We start from the raw sequence: 24,265 nt of genomic DNA, 5'->3' as shown, positions 1-24,265 counted from the left end.
AAATTACACAAAATATGTTCTCCAACAACAGTGAAAGCAAACTATAAATTAGTAACAGAAGAAAATCTGGGAAATTCATAAAATGTAGAAGTTACCGCAAACTCTCAAATAACCAATGAGTCAAAGAGGAAATAACAAGGGAAATCAGGAAATAGTTAAGATGTATGAAAATGAAAACACAATATCCCAAGACATATGGGATATCACTGAAACTGCTCAGAGGAAAATTTGTATTTATAAATGTCTATATTTTTAAAAAGAAGAAGAAAGCTCTCAAATCAGTAATTTAACCCTACATTTTAAGAAACAAGAAAAAAGAAAAACTAAAACCAAAGCAAGCAGGAGAAAGGACTCAAAAACAAAAGAAACAAACAAAAAAAACAGCTGAGGGACGCCTGGGTGGCTTAGTCAGTTAAGCATCTGCCTTCGGCTCACGTCATGATGTAGGGTCCTAGGATCAATCAGGCTCCCTGCTCCGTGGAGAGTCTGCTTCTCCCTCTGCCCCTCCCCTGCTTGTGCTCTCTCACCCTCTCTCTGTTGAATAAAAAAAGTAAGATTCTAAAAAAAAAAAAATGACAACAGCTGAATGGCAATAAATGAAATAGAAACTAGAAACACATCAACGAAACAAAAAGCTGGATCTTCTAAAAGAAAATTTTAAAAACGTTAGCTAAATGGATAATTTAAAAAATAGGAAAGGCTCACATTACTAAAATCAGGAATGAATGAGGAGACATCATTACAGCTCTTAGAGAGAAGGGATTATATTACAATATTATGAGTAACTGTAGGTCAACAGTAAGATAACTTATACAACATGAACCAACTTCTAGAAAGAAATATAGTACTGAAACTGATTAAAGGTGAAACAGAAAATATAAAAAGATCTAATTAGTTCAGAAAAAATTTACCACAATAAGGCAGAGCCAAGATGGCTTCACTAGTGAATTCTTCCAATTTTTCAAAAACCAAATACCAATCCTTCACAAAACCCTCCAAAAACCAAAGCAATAATTCACAACACATTCTGTGAAGACAGTGTTACTTTAACACCAAAACCAGACAGAGATGTCATAAGAAAGAAAAACTGCAGGCCAATATCTCTTATAAATATAAAAGAAAAATGTTAAACAAAATATTGAGAAACATATTCTAACATCTACAAAAAACTTGCATACCACGACCAAGTGGGATTTCTCCCAGAAATGTAAGATTAATTTAACACCCAAAACCAATCAAATAATGCCATACACCCTACTTAAAGAATAGAAGACAAAAACCATACAAGTCAACCCAAAGGCAGAAAAAGCATTTAACAAAATCCAACATTCTTTCATGATAAAAAACGCTCAAAAAGTCAGGCATAGAACAGAATTTTGCCAATCTACTAAATTATATCTATAAAAAGCCTACAGCAAATATCATACTTGATAATAAAAGACTGAATGCATTCCCCCCCAAGGTCAGGAACAAGAAGAGGATATTCACTTTTCCCACTTTAATATTGTATAGGAGGTTCTAGTTAAGATCATTAAAAAAGAAAAAAGAAATAAAAGACATCCAGATTGAAAAGGAATCAGTAAACCTTTTTGTTATTTGCAGATGACATGATCTTGTATAGAGAAAAATCCTAAAGAATCCAGAAGAGAAAAAAGACAAACTTATTAATAAACATGTTCAAACAGTTTCAAAGTACAAGATCAATATTCAAGTCAATCAATATTCAATTCAATATTCTATACACAAGAAACAAACATTCTAAAAATGAAATTAAGAAAACACTTCCATTTAAAACAGCATAAAAAAACTAAAATATTTGGGTATCCATTTAACAGAAAAAGGATTAAGACTTGTACACTGAAAACTATAAATGTTGGAAAAAATATTAAGATCTAAACAAATAGAAAAACATTCCATGAACTGGAAGACTTAATATTCCCCATACTGATTTACAGACTCAATGTAATGCCTATCAAACTTCCAGCTGCCTTTGTGCAGAAATCAACAGTTGATCCTAAACTTCATATGATACTACAAGGGTCCAAAATAGGCACACACACAAAAAATCTTTAAAAAAGATAATAAAATTGGAGGGCCGCTCTCTCCACTTTCAAAAATTACTGCAAAGCTAAAATAATCAATATGGAATAGTATTACCATAAGCTTAGACATATAAATCAATTGAATAGAATTGAGAGTCCAGAATTAAACCCACATATCCATCATGAACTGATTTTTAACAAGAATAGCAAGACCATTTGCTGGAGAAAGAACAGGCTTAGCAAATGGGTGTTGGGACAACTCATTACCTACATAAAAAGAATAACGTTGGACCTCTACCTCTTAACATGTAACTTGAACTGAATTATACCCAAATGTAAAAGTTACACCTTTAAACTCTTAGACAAAACATACAGGTAGATCTTTCTGATACTGGGTTAGGTAATGCTTTCTTAGATATAACTCCAAAAGCACAAGCAACAAAAGAATTGAGAAATGAAAATTCATCAAAATTTAAAATATCTGTGCTACAGATAATACCATCAAAAAAGTAAAAAACAAACAAACAAACAACAACAAAAAAACCCACAGTCTGGGAGAAAATGTCTGCAAGTCCTTAATTAGAGAAAAGATTTGTATCCAGAATACCTAAAGAATTCTTACAACTCTAGGACAAGAACATAAAAGAGCCACATAAAAAATGAGCATCCACTACATAACAAGACGAAACAGACATTTTTTAAAAAAAGGGCAAAGGATATGACTATATCTTTCTCCACAGAAAATATACAAATAGCCAGTGCAAAAAATAACACTCAAGGTCATTAACAATCAAGGAAAGGCAAATCTAAACTACAATGACAAACCTCTTTACTTGTACTAGGATGGCTACAATCATAGGGCCAGATAATAGAAGTGTTGGTAGAGATATGGAGAAACTGGAGCCTTCACACACTGCTAGTAGAATTTTTAAGGTTGCAGAAACATTGGAAAACAGCCTGGCAGTTCATAAAAAGGTGAAATACATGAGCACCTTGGTGGCTCAGTGGGTTGAAGGCTCTGCTTTCGGCTCAGATCATGATCCCAGGGTCCTGGGATCGAGCCCCACATGGGGCTCTCTGCTCAGCAGGGAACCTGCCTCCCTCCCATCCCTGCCTGCCTCTCTGCATACTTGTGATCTCTGTTAAATAAATAAAATCTTTAAAAAAAAAAAAAAAAAAGTGAAATACAGAATTATCATTTGATCCAACAATTTCTAATATATAAAGAAATGAAAACATATGTCCACACAAAAGCTTGTACATGAACTTTAACTGCAGCATTATTCATATTAAACAAAAAGTATAAACACATAAACAACCCAAATGTGCATCAATGGATGAATGGATTAATAAAATGTGGTATATCCACATGATGCACTATTATTTGGCAATAAAAAGAAATTTAAATACTGATGTGCTACAACATAGACAAACTTTTAAAACATTATGCTACGTGAAAGGAACTAGTCACTCAAAGACTACATATTGTGTAACTGTACTGGTATGAAATGTCCAGCATAAGCATATCCATACAGAGTAAGGAGTTCTCAAGTTATTTAGGGTTGGGTTTGGGGACTAGGAGAGAATGGAGTTACTGCTAATGAGTACAAAAAAGTGTTCTAAAATTAGACTGTGGTGATGGTTGCAGAACCTTGTGAATAAAAAAAAAAAAAACGAATTATACACTTTAAATGGGTGAATTGTGTGGTATATAAAGTACATCTCAATAAAACTGTGGGGAGTAAAAGCAAAAAAAGAAAACCCTTTCATGCCTCAGAACACTGCAAGGTCTACAAATAAAACAAGCCTATATAGAAAAAAGAAAAAATTATACATTTAGGAATATTTTATATAAAACACTCTTACCTCCAGTGCTTATTTCCACCTCTGTAGAATCTCTTTCCAAACTCCCCGCACTGCTAACAATATTCATTAAATGGATTGCGGTCCAAGCAAAAGGCATGCGATATTTTCCAAGTCTTTGACAAAACTGATCGGCTTGACTTCTCAGCTTCTCCAGTTTTTCCTTATTCTGCAAAACAAAACTTTATACATTATATAATTATGCTCAAAAGAAATGAACTAAAGACTACTTCATAATACATAAAAAGATGGGGTAAGAATTCTCCATTCTCAACAAAAATGGAAAAATAGGGGTGCCTGGGTGGCTCAGTAAGTTAAGAGTCTGCCTTCAGCTCAGGTTATGAACCCAGGGTCCTAGGATTTAGCCCCACTGTGGGCTTCCTGCTCAGTGGGGAGTCTACTTCTCCCTTTCTCTGCCCCTGCGCAAGTGCTGTCTCTCTTGCTCACTCTCTCGCAAATAAATAAAACCTTCTTTATAAAAAGATGGAAAAATAATTTATACCTTTCAGAGGTATACACTATTTATCTTAACCACTGAATAATTTTGACCCATTCTATAAATATATATGTAGAGTAAGTCTTTTAAATTTCTCTTTGTGATTATCTCACCTTGTTCCTAGGAGAGAAAGGAGAGCAAGTGCCAAACATGTTCGTGTATTACAAGTACCATTTTATGAAAAGAAGTATAACTATGTTCTACTCAGTAACTCCTAACTATAAAATAATTCAAGATTATGGACTTACTAAATTGTTATTATTCTGAAAAAGATGGAAGCAGCTGAGCCATTTGGAACTAATCCTTAATTTATGGAAAGAAAAGGAGTAAGGTATGGTGAGACTGGGGAGCACAGACAGGCTAATAAGCCAAGAATTGTAATAAGAGAAGCGAAGAAAAAATTATTACAAAGGGACCAAACCCCAGAAACACACTGATGGTCCAAACAGTACATGCCTATCAGGAAGATATCCTGAAGCTGGCCCAACTTTTAGGCTATCCCTGACACAAACACTAAGGGGGCCTGTGATAGCCAACCAATGGTCTAAGAGTAAAAACCTACACCAAATCTCTTATATGCTCTTTCCATATAGGATATATACTCTATCATAGTCCTATCTTGAGACTCAGGTCTGGGAAAAGAGGGAAGGATAACTAAATGGTAGCACTGTTTCTTCCTATCTATTATACCTCCAAAATAGAATCTTGCTTTAGAGACTAGATATCCAGTGTACTTGATTCTATCAGCTTATATACGTATGTAATAGGTTGCTATTATAACTATGAGCTCCATAAAACAGGAAATTAAATTTAAAAAATGACAACCTGGGGAAAGCCAGAATACATTAACCCTGATTTCAACCAGGTAGCCAGGGATAAGAGAACATTATCATGTACCCAGGTTAACCTTGATTAGCAGAAAAGTCTGAGTTCTTATTATAAATTTCACAGAAAGCAAAGCATATTTTAGATTTTGGTAATTTGTCCAGTATTCCTCAGGCATAGTCTCCAGGCTATTGAAACTATTAAATCATGTGGTCAAAGATCTAAGATCATCTGTTATTCTTTTTTTTTTTTATTACTTAAGAGATTTTATTTATTTATTGGAGAGAGACAGAACAGGAGCCGAGAGAAGGAAAAGCAGGCTCCCCATTGAGCAAGGAGCCCAATGTGGGACTTGATCCCAGGACTCCCAGGATCATGACTTGAGCCAAAGGCAGACACTTAACTGTCTGAGCCACCCAAGCTCCCCTCATCTGTTATTCTTGTGGCTAATTCTGGGTATCTGAAATTTGGTACCAACCTTAATATAAATTATTCTTGTTTTATAAATTGATTCAAATTCTACAACATAGTGGTCTGATAGCAAAACAAATTGCATTTTCTATTTTTACCATATTTCTTAATTATCTGCAACTAGACAGAGCTCCAGAATACTGGCGTCTTGCTATGAAAAGTTTTACTATCAATACCACTATTTTATAAAAATATCACTACTTTTAAAAACTTTCATTATTTAGGAATTAAACTTCGTTGTCTCCAAGGTGGGGGGAACACGTAAAGAGTAAATTAGTTTGCAGGTAACAGAGATTTTAAATAACAACACAGCATAAGGTACCTGGTGGCTCAGTTGATTTAGTATCTGACTCTGAATTTTAGCTCAGGTCATGATCTCAGGGTTGTGAGACTGAGCCCACATTGGGTTCCATACTGGGGATAAAGTCTGCTTAAGATTCTCTCACTCCATTTGTCCCTACCCAGCCCCCCTCTAAGACCAAAAATTTAAAAAAATAGTAATAATAATAACAGCATATGACATAAGCTCGGTGACAAAGGAAATAAAAAAGAAAGTAAAAAAGTGGGTAGGCCAACAGAAAATGATGAATTAGTAATGAAATTCCTTAATATGCTTTGTATAGTATTCTCCCAAATAACAACTTGGGAAATCTGAGCATGTTTAGGGTTGGACTCAGGAGATTTGGGGGAAATGGGGAAGGACTATATGACTATAAAGGTGGAAAAAATGAGATGCATGATAGTCTACCTTTGTGGCATCTGCTTCTTTGAAAATCATGTATGGCTCTGCACACTCTCCGATGTCACCCTGCTGTAGGACTTTTTCCAGCTGTCAAAGAAAAAAAAGTAAAGACTAATTAAGCCAAAAAAAAAAAAAGAAAAAAGAAAAAAAAAGGGAAATAAAAAGAAAGAAGAGTTGGGGGGAAAAGCAATCAGCCTGGAATGCAAGGATGGTTCAATATAAGAAAATCAATCAACATAATGCACTATAACTAACAGAATGACAGAAAAAAAAAACACACGATCATCTCAGTTGATAAAAAAAAAATAACTGGGCAAAATCCAACACCCTTTCACACTAGGAATACTCAACAAACTAGCAATACAAAAAAAGCTACCTCAACATAATAAAGGCCATATATGGAAACACCACAGCTAAAATGATATTCAATGGTGAAGTTGTTCCTCTTACATCAGGAGCAAGATAAGGATGCTCACTTTTGCCAATCAATTCAACAAAATACTGGAAGTCTGAGCCAGAAAATAAGGAAGAAAAAGAGAAAAAATGAGTCCAAATTCGAAAGGAAAAGTAAAATTGTCCCTGTTTACAGATAGGATCCTTTGTTCAGAAAATCCTAATACATCTCACACACACACACACACACACAAAATGGTTGAACTAACAAATACAGCAAAGCTGGAGGATGCAAAATCAAAATGCAAAAGCCATTTGTATCTCTATATACTAATAATGAACAATTCAAGAAGGAAATTAATAATTTTATTTACAATAATATCAAAAGGAAAAAAATACAAGTATCTTCCACTTTTAGGAAGCTTACATTATGCCACTCTGCTTTTTTTTTTTTTAAAGATTTTATTTATTTTATTTGACAGACAGAGATTACAAGTAGGCAGAGAGGCAGGCAGAGAGAGAGGAAGGGAAGCAGGCTCCCTGCTGAGCAGAGAGCCTGATGCGGAACTCGATCCCAGGACCCTGAGATCATGACCTGAGCCGAAGGCAGCGGCTTAACCACTGAGCCACCCAGGCGCCCCAGCCACTCTGCTTTTACAGAAGACCTGTATTAATAGTTGTTTTTGCTAACTGAAAGAGTTTCACTTCTATAAAAAAAGGCAAAAAGTAAAAATACCATTCAACATTTGCTTTGCAGTTGCCAGGTATACAGGTAGCATACACCTGAGGAGCAAGAGTGGGGCTTTCCAGCTCCCTCCCTGGACACTCCACTCAGCATCTCAGCATCAAGCTGCCATAGCTTTGAACTGTGTCAGCAAGTATCTGTGCTTTATCTCCATTTATTTTGTGCATTTGTTGGCAAGATATGTCTAAAGGTATCAGGAAAGTGTGAGAGAGATTATTTTTGGGGCCAAATAAGGATGAATAAACCATTTTAATCATGTGAAGGAGTATGACATGACAACATACATAAAAGAACAAATTAATGCTGCACATAATATGGAAGACTCTCCCAGACATCATATTGAGTGAAAAGCCAGACACAAAAGCCTGCGTATGATACGATTCCTTTCACGTGAACTTCAAGAAGAAAAGCCAGCAATGGTGACAGAAGTTAGAATACTAGTTATCTGGTGGAAGGGCAGGGGTAGTCACTAGAAAGAGAAACACAAGAACCCTCCAGAGTAATGAGGTAACAGAAATACCGTATGTCTTGAGCTGAGGAGTGATTATACAGATGAATACATGTGGAAGAATTTACCCAACTGTTTACTCCAGATTTGTATGCTACAAAGATCTTACTGTAGATAGTTTATATCTCAGTATTTTAAAAAACCTGGTAAAGTAGCAAGTGTAACTAACTGAAACTTACTCACTGCTAGTGGGAATGCAATTATCACAGATACTTTGGAAATCCATTCGACAGCATCTACCAAAGCCAACATACAAATATTCTATGACTCGGCAATTCTACTCCCAAGATCAAAACTAAACAGAAATGAATACAAGTCTATCCTCAAGAAATGCAAATGTTTACAGAATTACTGATAAAAACCACAAAATTAAATTAACCAAAATGTCAATCACCGTAAAGAGAATAAATAGTCATATAATACTATATAGCAATGTAAATGAATTTTTAAACTGGGGCGTGGGGCGCCGGGGGATTCAGCTGGTTAGGCATCAGACTCTTGGTTTCCACTGGGTCATGATCTTGAAGTTGTTGGATCAAGCCCCGTGCTGGGCTCCACCTTCAGTGAAGTATCTGCTTGGGATTCTCTCTCTCTCCCTTTGTTCCTTCTGCAACTCTCACATACACACTCTCCCCTCTCTCAAATAAATAAAATCTTTTAAAAAATAAAAACTGCTGCATAGAGCAGTAAGATTAATCACACAATCAAGTAGCAAGTCAGAAAATAAACATACTCTTGGATCCTATTAACACAAGTGAATACTTTTGGGGGAGAAGTAAGGGAGTAGTGAACAGTCTATGGGCAGTTTCTGGGATTCTGGTTAACATTTTGTTTCTTAACCTGGGTGGGTGGTAACATAATGTATTTATTTGGGGATAGTTCATTAAGCCATACATTTATGACTTTATCATACTTCATTAAAAATTTTAATTAAAATAATTTTAAGCTTATTTTGTTATAGTTACCTTACTGTAAACCCAAGTTGGGTTTTTTTTTTTTTTTCCATCTGTTTGCAGGTTTCTTTCAATGAGCTTTGTTTTTATTCTCTAAAAAAGACTAGTGCAGCTAAATATTTGCTTCTAGGATTGACTATTCATTGTAGCTAAGACCTATTTTAACCTGAATTCATAGCAATGTGACCACAAAGTAGGACATTATTCCTGTGGGTAAACAGGATTCATTTCATGACAATCCACTTTATAACCTTATTGTAAAATTCATTACCTTTTATGATAATTTTATATAAATAAAGATAAATGATTAAGGAATATATTTTAGGCTTCTCTCAAGTCAAGGTCAAGTTATGGTAAATGATTGTTCAAGTTATCCTAAGCTAAACAGCTTAGTAACAGAGAGATTTTACAATTTGTAATCCTTATTCCTTTTTTTTTATTTTTGTTTTTGTTTTTATCTTTCTAAGTTTTTATTTATACTCCGTTTAGTTAATATATAATGTAAGAGTAGTCTCAGGAGTAGAATCTAGAGATTCATCACCCAGTGCTCATCCAAGTGCCTCCTTAATATCCATCACCCATTTAAACCATTCCCCTGCCCACCTCAACTTCAGGAACCCTCAGTTTACTCTCTACAGTTGAGTCTTCCCAATGGTTTGCTTCTCTCTATTCCCCGCCCCATGTTTGTAATTCTAATTCTTAACTGGCTGAAAATCAAATCATACTGCTCCATAACCTTGATGATTTAGATATTCATATTTATATAATACAAACACTGAGGGATAAAATCACATTAAGGTTCCTATGACAGTTAATTTTATATGCCAGCTTGGCTAGGCTATCATACCCAGTTATTTGACAATCTACATGGTGCTGTGAAGGTATTTTTTTTAGAGGTGATTAGCATTTAAATCAGTAGAATAAAGTGGACTACTTTCTCCACAATGTGGGTGGGCCTCATCCAATTAAAAAACCTTAAAAACAAAGACTGAGGTTTCCCAAAGAAATAATTCTCAAGTCTGCAACAAAGAGGCACTGCCTGGGGGCGCTTGGGTGGCTCAACAGGTTAAAGCCTCTGCCTTTGGCTCAGGTCATGATCTCCGGGTCCTGGGATCGAGCTCTGCATCAGGCTCTCTGCTTAGCAGGGAGCCTACTTCCTCCTCTCTCTCTCTGCCTGCTTCTCTGCCCACTTGTGATCTCTGTCTGTCAAATAAATAAATAAAATCTTAAAAAAAAGAGGCACTGCCTGAATCTCCAGTCTGCTGCCCTAGGGAATTCAGACTCAGAACTACAATAACAAGGGTGTCTAGGTGGCTCAGTCAGTTAAGCTTCTGCTTTCAGCTCAGGTCAAGATCCCAGGGTCCTGGGATCGAGTCCCACTTCGGGATCCCTGCTCAGCAGGGAGTCTGCTTCTCCCTCCCACACTCCCTCTGTACTCTGTCACTCTCTCCTTCAAATAAATAAATAAAATCTCAGAAAAAAGACAACAATATCAACCCTTACCTGAACGCCAGCCTACCACCTTGCCCAACACATCTCAAATTTGCCAGCCCTCAGAAATACATGAGCCAATTCCTTAAAATCAATCACTCTCTCTTTCTGAGTGTGTGTGTGTGTGTCTCCATCCTACTTATCTGTTTCTCTGGAGAATCCTAATAGAGCTCCCACTCAAAAAAAACTTAGGAAGCACCTACAGTGCACATCCAATATGGTGTTAATAAACATTAAGATGAAAAAATAAAGATAAAATCTTTGCCCCTAAAAAGCTTGTGGTATTAATAGAAAGACAAGTGCACAGACACTACACAAACTAATATATTTAACCTTATTCTCACCTTTATTACAAGAAAAACATCTTGTGAAGGATAAGTGATAGAAAAAATAGCTGATCTTGCCAAGGTGGTAATGGCAGCAGGTGGTACATGGGGACGTAATAACCCTTTCATCTGCTCAGAATTAAGGTCAAAATAAAAGTTTTCTGAAATCTAAAAAAAAATTCACATATTACATTTAAAATATGTACATTTTACAAAAATCAAACACAGTTTCAAAACACTATAGATATTAGAACATTATACTAATATAAAATTTATTATATATTTCAATGACCAATCTTTACATATCTAAATCAAAGCAAAAAGAAATATACAAACTATCTGGGACATATAGAAGAAACATATTCTAAACAACTATATCCCTAACCTTTCTTATTAGAAATGTAACTTGCAGTAAAGTACACAAAGAAATTACTAAGATGAATTACCTCAAATTGAGTCTTTAAAAAATTATATAAATAATGTTTTAGCAGATTTGATTTAGCAAATACAAGCTGCTAGTGCAGAATTCCAACACAGAAATTTCTAATATATTGACAGCAGAGGTCATTGAAAGTACTTAGGTGCTACTACACATTAAGGAGCCCTACAATATAAGTTAATAAATGCTGTATGAGGGGTGCCTCAGTTAAGCATCTCCCTTAGGCTCAGGTCATGATCTTGGATCCTAGCAGTGAGCCCCACACTGGGCTCCCTGTTCAGCCTGGAGCCTGCTTTTCCCTCTCCCTCTACCTCTCCCCTCTGCTCACTTGCTCTCCCACTTTCTCTCTCAAATAAATAAAATCTTAAAAAAAGAAAAAAAAGAAAAGCAGTATGAGATAGCCCCCTGGAAAAACTCCTAAAAGTAATAAAGATATGATGGTAAAACTAAAGCAGGATCTAAGACAAAAAATTTCAAGCACACGTAAATGATCTTTTAGCTAGAATGAATTTTAAAATTGCATCAACTGAAATTCCTAATGATTCTAATCCTTTATACATTGTTGCCTAAAATGCCTTTCTTATATTAAATTTTTCTTAAACTAAAAGAAAGCTGCTTCTGCCACCTCTTTTTGAAACTCTCTCCTTTAAATAAAAACTAGGTATCAACTAAACTATTTTATACTAAGAAAATATTTAACAAGTCTCAATAAATTAAATTTCTATTTTCTTCTTAAAAGATATGCTTAACAATTCTCAAAAAAAATTTAAGTTATCTTACAAAACAAACTAAAAACAAGTTTCTGAAACCTAGAATTGTGACAAAAGACTATATTCAAACAATATACCCTTACCTTTTTCTTTTCCTTGACATCATATAAGGCCAAACTTGCAAAAATGGGTTCAATTTCAATTTCAAACCTTAAAGAAAAAAAAAGAGTTTAATCTTTCTTCATCTGTGTTATAACATCTATGCTACCCCTTCTTTCTGAAACACTTTTCCATGTATATCTATTGGTCTAAATCAACCATTACCTCCTCTAGGGTAATCCCATATATTCAATGTAAAAAACAAAAACAAAAACAAAAAACTAAGAAAACAAGTAAAAAATTTTCAGAGAAAAACAAGAGCATACAAAATTCTACCACATGGCAAGAACCAAAATAAACAGTTTCAGGGCCTATCCATCTAGATTTTTGTCTATGTATAAATGCACTTGGTGAATGAATTTTTTTTAAAGATTTTATTTATTTATTTGACAGAGAGATCACAAGTAGGGAGAGGCAGGCAGAGAGAGAGAGAGAGAGAGAGAGAGAGAGATGAGGAAGCAGGCTCCCCGCCAAGCAGAGAGCCTGATGTAGGGCTTGATCCCAGGACCCTGAGATCATGACCTGAGCCAAAGGCAGAGGCTTTAACCCACTGAGCCACCCAGGCGCCCCTTGAGCAGTGATTCTTAACAAAGGACAGTTTTGCCCCCAAAGGGATATCTGGCAATGTCTGGACACATTTTAAATTATCATCACTGCAGGAGCATTACTGGTATTTAATGAGTAGAGGCCAGGCTGCGGCTAAACATTCAACATTATATAGGAGAGTACCTAACAACGAAAAATTAGCCAGACAAAAAAGTCAATAGTGTCAAGGTTATAAAAACCATGTTCTTGGGAATGCAAGTTGGTGCAGACACTTTGGAGAACAATGTGGAGATTCCTTAAGAAATTAAAAATAGAGCTTCCCTATGACCCTGCAATTGCACTACTGGGTATTTACCCCAAAGACACAGATGTAGTGAAAAGAAGGGCCATCTGTACCCCAATGTATATAGCAGCAATGGCCACGGTCGCCAAACTGTGGAAAGAACCAAGATGCCCTTCAATGGACGAATGGATAAGGAAGATGTGATCCATATACACTATGGAGTATTATGCCTCCATCAGAAAGGATGAATACCCAACTTTTGTAGCAACATGGACGGGACTGGAAGAGATTATGCTGAGTGAAATCAGTCAAGCAGAGAGAGTCAATTATCATATGGTTTCACTTATTTGTGGAGCATAACAAATAACATGGAGGACATAGGGAGATGGAGAGGAGAAGGGAATTAAGGGAAATTGGAAGGGGAGGTGAACCATGAGAGACTATGGACTCTGAAAAACAACCTGAGGGTTTTGAAGGGGCGGGGGGTGGGAGGTTGGGGGAGCCAGCTGGTAGTATTAGGGAGGGCACGTTTTGCATGGAGCACTGGGTGTGGTGCATAAACAATGAATACTGTTATGCTGAAAAGAAATTAAAAAAAAAAAAAAAAAAAAACATGTTTCACACAGCTCATTTTTTTTAATCCTAAAAGTATTATCAAAGTCATGGGCCACCTGGGTGGCTCAGTTGGTTAGGCATCTGCCTTTGACTCAGGTCATGATTCCAGAGTCCTGGGATCGAGTCCCACATGGGTTCTCTGCAGGAAGACTGCTTTTCTCACTCCATCTGCCTACTGCTCTGCCTGCTTATTCTCTCTTTCTCTCTGAAAAGAGAAAGAAAGAAGAGAGAAAGAAAGAAAGAGAAAAGAAAAAAGTTATCTCCTTGCTGGAGATAACATATTTGCATTGGATTAAGAATTTAATGAAAGGTGATTCACAAAGATTTGGACAAGATTTAGGAAGAACAACTACAGAATGTACAATTCTCTGGGGATAACAATAGCAGGGAGTCATTACCAATCCTTGACCTAAAGACGACCTTGGAAGTGGAAGCCAAAACTTAGAAAGAAAAGATACATAAGGGCCTTTCACAGAAACAGTGGCTTTTTGAGAAGGAGACGACCAATTGATATAACCTAGCAGGGAATGAGTAAAGGAAATAAATACCCCTGATTTCACGCTCTTCCACCCTCTGACTTCCTGCTGATGCCTCTCAGCAGGACTTAAAAGCAGGACTTAGCAGAAGCCAAAAGAACAGGGATTTTGGTGATACTGTCTACACAGCTTAACCTCTACAAAGCCTACTCTGCAACCTCTTTACCACCTGTTAGTGTCACTCGCTCGAACTTTGACTCCAGTAGGTACGTGGTACCACACTTGATGGACTTTTAATATGCATCTCTTCATATAGTTATAACCACAAAGGTATCCTCTTTTGGGCCATTTTTCTATTTCTTATTTGACATTTTCCTCATCAATTTATACTTCTTTATGAATTCTGTATATGGACACTTTGTCAAATGAATGTATTGAAAATATCTTCTCCTTTTGTATGACAGAGAAGGAGAAACAGAAACAGATATCCAACTGTCCTGCCAATTTATTAAAAAGATAAACCTTCCCCACTGTCTATACAGTTGTTTTCCCTTGTGTGCAAAAAGTGTTCCAAGACCCCCAAGGATGCCTGAAACCTTGTGGATAGTACTGAGACCTATAGATACTATATTTGTTCCAATACATATATAATCTGTTTTAAGGTTTAATTTATACTTTAGGCACAGTAAAAGATTAACAACAATAACTAATAACAGAATAACTAATGCAACATACTGTAATAAAAGATATGTGAATGTGGTTTCTCTCTCTCTCTCTCTCAAAATGTCTTCTTGTACTACACTCATCCTCCTTTTCCTTACGATGGTATGAGAGGATAAAATGCCTGTGTATGACATAAAGTGAGGGGAATGACAAAATAGGATTAGGCTACTATTGACCTTCTGACCATACCTCAAGAAGAATCACCATCTGCTTCTGGACAGCACCTGACCACTGGTAACTGAATCCATGGATAAGAGGGGGACTACTGTCACACCACTTATATAGTAAATCAAAAATCCATAAACATATGGGTCTTTTTCGGGCTCTAGACCATTGGCTGGTTTATCTACTTATGTGTCCATGCTATACTGTCTTAATTATGTAGCTTCATATTAAGTCTTGATACCTAGTTTTATTTCATAAAGTGCTTCAAAACTGCCCAGTCTCCTTTTGGCCCTTTGCACGTTCATATAAATTCTAAATTCACATAAAAATAAGCAAAAATGGATCAAAGGTAAAAGAAATGGTTATTGCTTATTCAGAAAATAACCTATTTTGGAATTTAGCAGCATAAAATTCATGTATAATAACTTTCTCTATGATACTCTTGAACAATATTTAGAGATCCATATTGTTAGCATGATAAACAAAGGCTGAAAATCCTGAGGGAAAAAAACAGTGTGTTTCACATAAGAGAGGCTCCTCCTAAAGCAGGACAATAATTTTTTGAATGAGATTACATAATATGAATTTTTTTTTTTAAGTTTCAAAGCCTCTTCCATTATACAAAGGGAATTCCACAGCGGTTGTTTTCTTCTTTTTTATCTTTTCTCTTTTTAATGTATACTCCTCATAGGTTCAGTACATAATCTAAGTCAGAAAATTTTAAAAAAGCGTATTGTATTACTCCCATGCAATCAAACATATGTATGCTTGAGTTTGTCAGGAAATAATATTTGAAGGATGTCTGGGTGGCTCAGTCAGTTGGGCATCTGCTTTCCTCTCAGGTTATGCTCCCAGTGTCCTGGAATAGAGCCCCTGCATTGGGCTCCCCGCTCAGTGGGGAGTCTGCTTCTCCCTCTCCCCACTCTTGTGCACTCGTGCTCTCTCTCTCTCTCTCTCCCTCTTCAATTAAATAAATAAAATCTTTTTTAAAAATTAAAAAAGAAAAAAGAAGAAATACCATTTGAGCATTAGATGCCCAGTGGCTATAAGCTGCAAAAAGGCTGTTGTTGTTTTCACTATAAGTGCTCATTTATTTGAAATGTTGAGAATTCTGAAACATCTAAAAACAGGCAATCTTTAATCACTCAGAGGCCTACCAAAACACACAACTAGTAAAATATTGGCTTATTCCTTTTAGGGTTTTTTTTGTTTTTTTTTTTTAAGTGGGGTGTATTTTTTTCTTAATTCCCCGAGAGGGTGAACTGTTCCTGGAAGTACTCCTAGGTTGATGTGTGGAGTGGAGGGAGCAAGCAACCTATTCTACTTCCTAGTTCCAAAAATCCATTTAATATATCATCCTTGGCTAGAGAATACATCACATATTAAACTGATAAGAACAGATTTTAGTGTGGTGTATTTTAACACATTTGCTTCCATACAATTTTCATAATACAGCTTTGAACAATTTTATCAACATGTGTGACTCTATTATGACTTATAGTCAATGTTGTCCAATAATAACGGCACCACAAATCTGGACTACATTGTTTCCTTGGAGTTTTCTGCCTTGAAGTTTTTTGAACCACAGAGATGGTACATGAGCTTATGGTTATGAACTCAAGAGGAGTCACTGTTTGGGGTTTTTTTTTTTTCCTATTTCATATCTAAGTTTCTCCCTGCTACAGCCAAAGTCGTAACAGATAAATATCTCTACCACCTACAATATTACTCCTATAGAATCTGGTGTTAGGTACTTATACAAGACTCTGTTTCTACCCTGTTTGAGTGCAAGCTCTTTCTCTTGTAAAGTCCATTAAAACAGGGTTGGACATGGTGCGCCTGGGTGCCTCAGTGTGTTAAGCTTCTGCCTTCAGCTCAGGTCATGATCTCAGGCTCCTGGGGTCGAGCCCCACATTAGGCTCTCTGCTCAGCAGGGAGCCTGCTTCCCCCTCTCTCTCTGTCTGCTATTCTGCCTACTTGTGATCTCTCTCTCTGTCAAATAAGTAAATAAAATCTTTTAAAAAAACAAAACAAAACAAAAAAACCAGGGTTGGACAACAGCCCCAATGTAAAAGTTCGCTACAGAATGCATACCCCTATGGAAAGATTTCCTACCATTATTGGGCTCCCAATAAATTCTTAGTTTTATAACAGCTTAGTTTTAATCCTTACTTTTTTATCCTGAATGTCTAGATTACTTTATTGCTGACTCACAGTCTTAATATTAAAAATAATTTTCTCATGCAGGATAAAGGAAGGTTAGTCTTAGAAAATAAATGTAAGAAAATGTATTTTCAAAAATGTATCAGTTTCTGTAATTGATGACTAAAATAAAACTATTATTTCTGACCCCTTCTGAAATCATAATGTGACTATGTTCTTCCTTCCTTTAAACCTGGATTTTTCTTATGATAGAGAAATCACATGTATGTAATTCTTGGTTCAGGACTTTTAGCAAGAGCTGACCAAACTAAAACTAAACATCACAAAATTATGTGAAAACCCATTCTGTATTTTATTCCTTTAAGGGAGAAATAATAAACCTAAAACTTTACTAGTCAGTAAGATCATAAGTACAAAACCACAATGAGATGCCTCACATCCACTCTCATCAAAAAAAATAGGTAATAAAAAGTGTTGGCAAGAATGTAGACTAGTTAGAAGCCCCATACATGCTAAGGGGGAATGTAAAATCGTACAGCTGCTTTGGAAAAGAGCCTGGCAATTCCTCCAAAATTTAAACATGTAGTTAACAAATCAACCACAATTCTAATCACAGGTATATACCCAAGAGAAATGAAAACATAAGCTTGTATATAAATGTCTTAGCAATATAATTCATAATGGCTGAAAAGTGGAAACAACCCAAATGGTCATCAACTGATGAATGGATAAACAAAATATTGTGTACCCATCCAATGAAGTATCACCCAGCCATAAAAAGAAATCAAGTACTCATACATGCTATAACATACATATACCCTGAAAACATTACACTAAGTGAAAGAAGCCAGACCAAAAAAAATCACATACTATATTATTCCATTATTGGGAAATAATTAAAATAAATAAATGTATATAGACAGAAGACAGATCAGTGGCTACTGAAGGCTGGAAGAACTGGGGGAAAATGGGGAAAGTAACGGATATGGGTTTTCTTTTGGGGATGATGAAAATGTTCTAAAATTGTGCTGACAGTGCACAAATCTGTGAATATACTAAAACCCACTAAATTGAACATTAAGCGAACTAAGTGAAGCCAATGGTGAACTACACTGGGTATACTTTGAGTGAACTGCAATGTATGATTATATTTCAATAAGGCTGTTATTTTTTAAAAAGTGGAAGTAACACATGCTCATCAAGTGATAAAAGGATAAACAAAATGTGTTGTATTCATAGTTTAATATTATTAGCTATATAAAAGAATGAAGTATTGATATACGCTACAACATAAACCTTGAAAACATTATGCTTTATAAACAAAGCCAGACACAAAGGACCACACATTATATAATTCCATTTCATTAATTATACAGAATAGGCAAACTTAAAGAAACCTAAAGCAAATTAGTGGTTGTTGGGGGCTGAGAGAATAGAAGTGACCACTAAGGGAGCTTTTATGAACAGAACTGTGTCACCTGAAAATGTTTATGTTGTAGCCCTAATCCCCAATGTGACTACATTTGGAGACAGAGACTTTAAGTAGATAACTAAGGTTAAATGAGACCATAAGACTGAGATCCTAAGCCAAAAAAGACTAGTGTCTCTATAAAAAGAGAAAGAGACCCCAGAGACACTCTCGTCATTCAGGAACAAAGAAAAGGCTACGTGAGGGTACAAAAAGAAGATAGCTATCTACAAGTCAGGAAGAGAGGCCTCATCAGAAACCAATCCAACCAACACCTTGATCCTCAACTTAAGAGTCTCCAGAAGTGTAAGGAAATATATTTCTGTTGTTTAAGCCACTCAATCTAGGGTATTTTGTTATGGCAGTCTAAGCAGACAAATACAGGTATGGAGTTTCTCTCCGGGGTGATGAGTATGTTCTAGAATTAGTCACAGTAATCGTTGTACAACTCTGAATATACTAAAAACCACTGACTTTAGCTTTCTAGAGACAGTGGCAGAGTAGGAAGACCCTAAGCTTCACCTCTTCCCATAGATACAACTAGATAACACTCATGTAAGTATAAATAAACCCACTGGTTTATTTACAAATAACCAAAAAACCACCCTAAAACTAGTAGAACAGACTCTCCACAGCTACTTGTAGAGAAGAGGCCACAAAAAGAAAGTAGGAAGGGCAGAGACGAGGTCAGGAGCTAAATGGACCTGCAGGAGGGAGGCAAACAATAGGTGCAGAAAGGGGGGAAAAAACAAGACCATCAAAACAGGCACCCCAGGCACAAGGAACCCACAGGGGTAAGACAAATCCCTCTAACGTTTGGCTCTGAAAATCAGATGGGCCAAATTTTACCAGTTCTTACCATCTGTGGGGCTTAACACCCAGAACTTTAAAAAAATCAGCAGCTAGGCTTTGGGATGGCCAGGAAGGTGAAAGGAAACTGAGTCCCTGCTCTTAATGAGACAACACAACAAAGAGTCCCTCAGTTTTGTTTTGTTTTGTTTTTTTATAAAAGACTTAGACTTATTTATTTATTTGAGAGAGAGAGAGAGCATGCATGCATGCATGTGCAGGGGCTGGGGGGCGGGGGGCGGGGAAGACAGGGCAGAGGGAAAGGGAGAGAAAAACTTAAGCAGATTCCACCCTGGGAACAAAGACTCACTCGGGGCTCGATCCCAAGACCCTGGGATCACAACCTGAGCTGAAACCAAGAGTCAGTTGCTTAACTGACTGCTCCATCCAGGCACTCCAGCCCCTCAGATTTTATAACATAGATGTAGCAGCTTGAAAAATTTCTGGTGTGTGGGGTGCTTGGGTGGCTCAGTCAGTTAAGCATCTGCCTTTGGCTCAAGTCACAATCCCAGCATTCTAGGATCAAGCCCTGCATCAGGCTCCCTGCTAGCAGGGAGTCTGCGTCTCCCTCTCCCTCTGCCCCTTCCTCCCACTCATGCTCTCTCTCTCTCTTGCTCTCTCTCTCAAATAAACAAAATCTTTAAAAATAACCTTAAAGAAAAAGGAAAAGAAAAATTTCTGGTGTATACAAGAGGGAGATTTGTTTACAAATCTTGGAGCACGTGCAGGAGGTACAGGGATCATTGGAAGACCTCTCCAGGAACAAAGAAGCTGGTGGGTACCATTTCCCTCTCCCACCCCCCAGCCTAGATACCTGCAGAAACCAACACAGTGCCAACTCTCTACCTAACTTGCTAAAGGGGAAACATGTCTCTTCATTCTCCGGCAGACCTGCCCCCTAAAATATGCCCTTGGATAGAACCCACCCAAAGCAATGCCACAAGCCTGGTAGTGTGCAAAGAGCCCCAACAGAGGCCACAACTCCTCCAAAGTAACCCCTACACTGGGGAAGGGAAAGATAACCACACACACCAACTCCCCTGTGGCCCCAGCAGTGGGGCTGGGAGCAGACAGCTGGTCTGACCACAGGCCTCATCTAGCAACGAAAGCTTCTCGGGAGACAACACAGGGAAAGTGCCCACAGTTCAGTGCACTTCATCCCTGGCAAATGCCTAGTCTTACTCAACTTAAGCCCAAGGCAGCCCCAGGCTAACCCATTAACAACACGGGACCAAAACCTGCCCACAGCAGGCAAAAAGAGTCTTGCAGATAACTGAACTGTGAACTGCATCACACCTCGGAGATCCCCTGAATTACTGGATTCTGGTGAAGAAGGGACAGTGCACTGCAGGGTACTATAGAACCCATTCTTCATGACACCACTACTTTCAAGAGCAGGAGATTTGGCTGACTTTCCTAACACAGAGACAGACACAGAGAGTTAAACAAAATAAGGAGAAAGAGGACTATGTCCCAAATTGGGGGGCGGTGGGGACAAAATCACAGCAAGAGAACCGAACAAAAACTAAAGTAAGAAATACGCCCAATAAAGAATTTAAAGTAATGGTCATAAAGATACTCATGGGACTCGAGAAAAGAGGGGAGGACCTCACTGAGACACTCAATGAAGAGACAAAAAATATAAAAAAAGAACCAAAGATGAAGAATTCAGTAACTGAAATTAAAAATACACTAGATGGGGTAAAGAGTGGACTAGAGGAAGTAGAAGAAGGGATCAATGACCTGGAAGACAGAGTAATGGAAAGCAATCAAGCTGAATAAAAGAAAGGAAAAAAAATAATAAAAAATGAAAAAAGACTTACAGAATTCAGTAAGGCCATCAAGCATAATAACATTTGCACCAAAGAGACCCCAGAAGGAGAAGAGAGAGGAAAGAGAGCAGAAAATTTATTTGAAGAAATAATAGTTGAAACCTTCCCAAATCTGGAGAAGGAAGCAGAAATCTAAACTGAGGAAGCACAGAGAGACCAAGAAAATCAACCCAGGAGGTCCATACCAAGACACACAGTAATTAAAATGGAAAAGGTAGTGATAGAGAATTTTAAAAGCAGCAAGAGAAAAGAAAACAGTTACATACAAGGAAAACCATATAAGGCTACCAGCTGATTTTTTAGCAGAAATTTTGCAGGCTATATTCAAAGTGATATATTCAAAGTGCTAAAAGAAAAAAAAAAAAACTGCACCCAAGAATACTTTATCCAGCAAGGCCATCATTCAGAACAGAATGAGAATAAAGATGTTCCCAGAAGACTAAAAGTTACAAGAACTCATCGCCACTAAACTATCCCTACAAGAAATGTTAAAGGTGATTCTTTGAATGGAAAGGAAAGACCATAAGCAGGAGTAAGAAAAGTAGGAAGCACAAAAGCACTAAAATCAAGTATACCTATAAAAATCAGTTAAGAGACTCACAAAATAAAAGAATGTAAAATATGACACCATATACCTAAAATGTGGGAGCAAAAGGCAGGGGAGTAAAGAATGGGTTCAAACTTAAGCAACCATCAACTTAATATGGACTGCTTATGCATAAGATGTTACATACAAACTTAACTGTAACCACAAATTAAAAACCAGTAATAGATATGCAAAAAGTAAAGAGAAAGGAATCTAAGTATATCACTAAAGAAATCCAGAAAATCGTAAGAGAAGTGAGCAAGAGGGGAGCCTGGGTGGCTCAGCTGGTTATGCAATCAACTCATAATTTCGGCTCCCATCATGACCTTCAGGTCATGAGATCAAGCCCCATGTTGGGCTCCACACTCAGCCCATGAGATTCTCACTCTCTCTCTCTCTCTCTCTGACCCTGCCCCCAATTGTGCACACTCTCTCTCTCTCAAATAAATAAATAAATATTTACCCCCCAAAAAAAGAAGTGAGCAAGAGAAGAAAGGAAGAGAGAGAATATAATGCTAAGTGAAATAACTTAATCAGTAAAAGACAAAAACCAAATGATTTCAATGATAAGTGGCATTTAATAAACAAAACAAATGAACAACAAAAAGAGATAAACCAAAAAACAGACCTAACTGTAGAGAACAAACTGATAGTTACTAGAGAGGAGGTGGGTTGGCAGATGGGTGAAATAGATGAAGGGGATTACAAGTACACTTAAGCATGATAAGCACTGAGTAATACATACAATTACTGAATCACTATATTGTATACCCAAAAACAGTAATAATGCCATTTGTTAACTATACTAGAATTAAAATTTCAAAGACAAATAAGTAAACCACTGACTTTTAAAAGGGAAAATTTTAGGGGCGCCTGGGTGGCTCAGTGGGTTGAGCTGCTGCCTTCGGCTCGGGTCATGATCTCAGGGTCTTGGGATCGAGTCCCGCATTGGGCTCTCTGCTCAGCAGGGAGCCTGCTTCCCTCTCTCTCTCTCTGCCTGCCTCTCCATCTACTTGTGATTTCTCTCTGTCAAATAAATAAATAAAATCTTAAAAAGAAAAGAAAATAAAATAAAAGGGAAAATTTTATATGTAAATTATATCATAATAAAGCTGCTTAAAAAAACAAAAGATCATAAGAACTGATATTAGCTGTCCTCATATTCAAAAGACTCAATGCACTAAAACACTAACAAGTGTCTAGATAAATCTAACTAAATATATAATGCCCTGACTTTCAAAGGAAGAAAACTCTCCAAGTTATCCAGAAGTAGAAGTGGTCTATCCCTATGAATTGCTGCTTTTAGAAAGTCTATGAATTGAAACTTCCTTTTTCTTAAGTCAGAACTACGAACTAACTATAATATTAACATGATGTAAAGAAAAGAACATAGAGTTGCTTTTCTGTTAGTGGGTGCAAAACAATGAGCATGCCTGTTAACCTCTGTTAATATTTTAAAATCCTGGTTTCCTCATTTGTAAAATGAATAAAATATCTACCTTATACAATTACACTGAAGACAGGATGAATTAAAATAAGGAGAAATTAAAATAAGAGAAAGCACTTTGTGAAACAATATAAATTCAAGATAAATCATTTTGATGATGTTAGATCAGAAGTCACTTAACTTTTTTACATAAAAAAATATGTACTTCAGGGGGGTAGGAAAAGAATAAATGAAACAAGATGGAATCAGGAGGGAGACAAACAATAAGAGACTCTTAATCTCACAAAACAAACTGAGGGCTACCGGGGGGAGAGGGTAGGAAGAGAGTGGTTGGGTTATGGACATTGGGGAAGGTATGTGCTATGGTGAGTGCTGTGAAGTGTGTAAACCTGGCGATTCACAGACCTGTATCCCTAGGGCTACTAATACATTATATGTTAATTAAAAAAAAATTTTTTTAAATATGTACTTCAAAATCTTAAAAAAAAAAAAAACCCACAAAGCCTACTATGTAACAAATGTATAATCAAGAGAAAAGCTACTTTGCCTTTATAGTCCCCAAGCCAAGTAGAGCATCTGGCAAACACAAGATATATAGGAAATGCTTTTCAAGTTTTAAGACTAATTATATATAGCTGTGACAAAGAGTCATCTCCACCTGCGAGCCAAAAATGCTCTTAAGCTCAGCTTCATACATCAGTTTTAATGCTTAGTAGTCTTTAAAATTATGTATAGAACAATACTTCTCAAATGGACACAAATAAAAGCATAAAGTCTACTGTGATTTTGTTATACTAACACTCAAAATATTATTTGAAAAATAAAAGTTACAGAGTAAACAAAATGAATACTCACTTGAGTGATAAACATTTTACAAGAAGTCTTTGACCAAAGTGCTCTTTGGGCACATCAGGAACACTAAGTCGTTCTATTGGCTCTTCCTACAAAT

The 24,265-nt window shown here is 36.6% G+C and overlaps 1 protein-coding gene and 1 pseudogene across 14 annotated transcripts in view; both read right to left on the bottom strand.

Annotated features, from left to right (window-relative positions):
- DOCK7 (dedicator of cytokinesis 7) overlaps window positions 1-24,265 on the bottom strand; it is a 219,732-nt gene that overhangs the window by 150,676 nt on the left and 44,791 nt on the right. For all 14 annotated transcript variants that reach the window (XM_032303481.1, XM_032303467.1, XM_032303470.1 and 11 more), the window contains exons 7-11: window positions 24,172-24,257; window positions 12,148-12,214; window positions 10,874-11,023; window positions 6,446-6,526; window positions 3,909-4,074 (exon numbers count right to left, since the gene is read on the bottom strand). In XM_032303481.1, coding sequence (XP_032159372.1) covers window positions 3,909-4,074; window positions 6,446-6,526; window positions 10,874-11,023; window positions 12,148-12,214; window positions 24,172-24,257 — 550 coding nt within the window. The remainder of the gene's footprint in view (window positions 1-3,908; window positions 4,075-6,445; window positions 6,527-10,873; window positions 11,024-12,147; window positions 12,215-24,171; window positions 24,258-24,265) is intronic.
- On the bottom strand, window positions 16,224-16,398 carry LOC116568440 (annotated as a pseudogene).

This window comes from Mustela erminea, chromosome 10 (assembly GCF_009829155.1).
Source record: "Mustela erminea isolate mMusErm1 chromosome 10, mMusErm1.Pri, whole genome shotgun sequence".
Classification (NCBI taxonomy): Eukaryota; Metazoa; Chordata; class Mammalia; order Carnivora; family Mustelidae; genus Mustela; species Mustela erminea.
The sequence above is the reverse complement of the archived record's forward strand: the minus strand, read 5'-3'. Positions and strand labels throughout refer to the sequence as shown.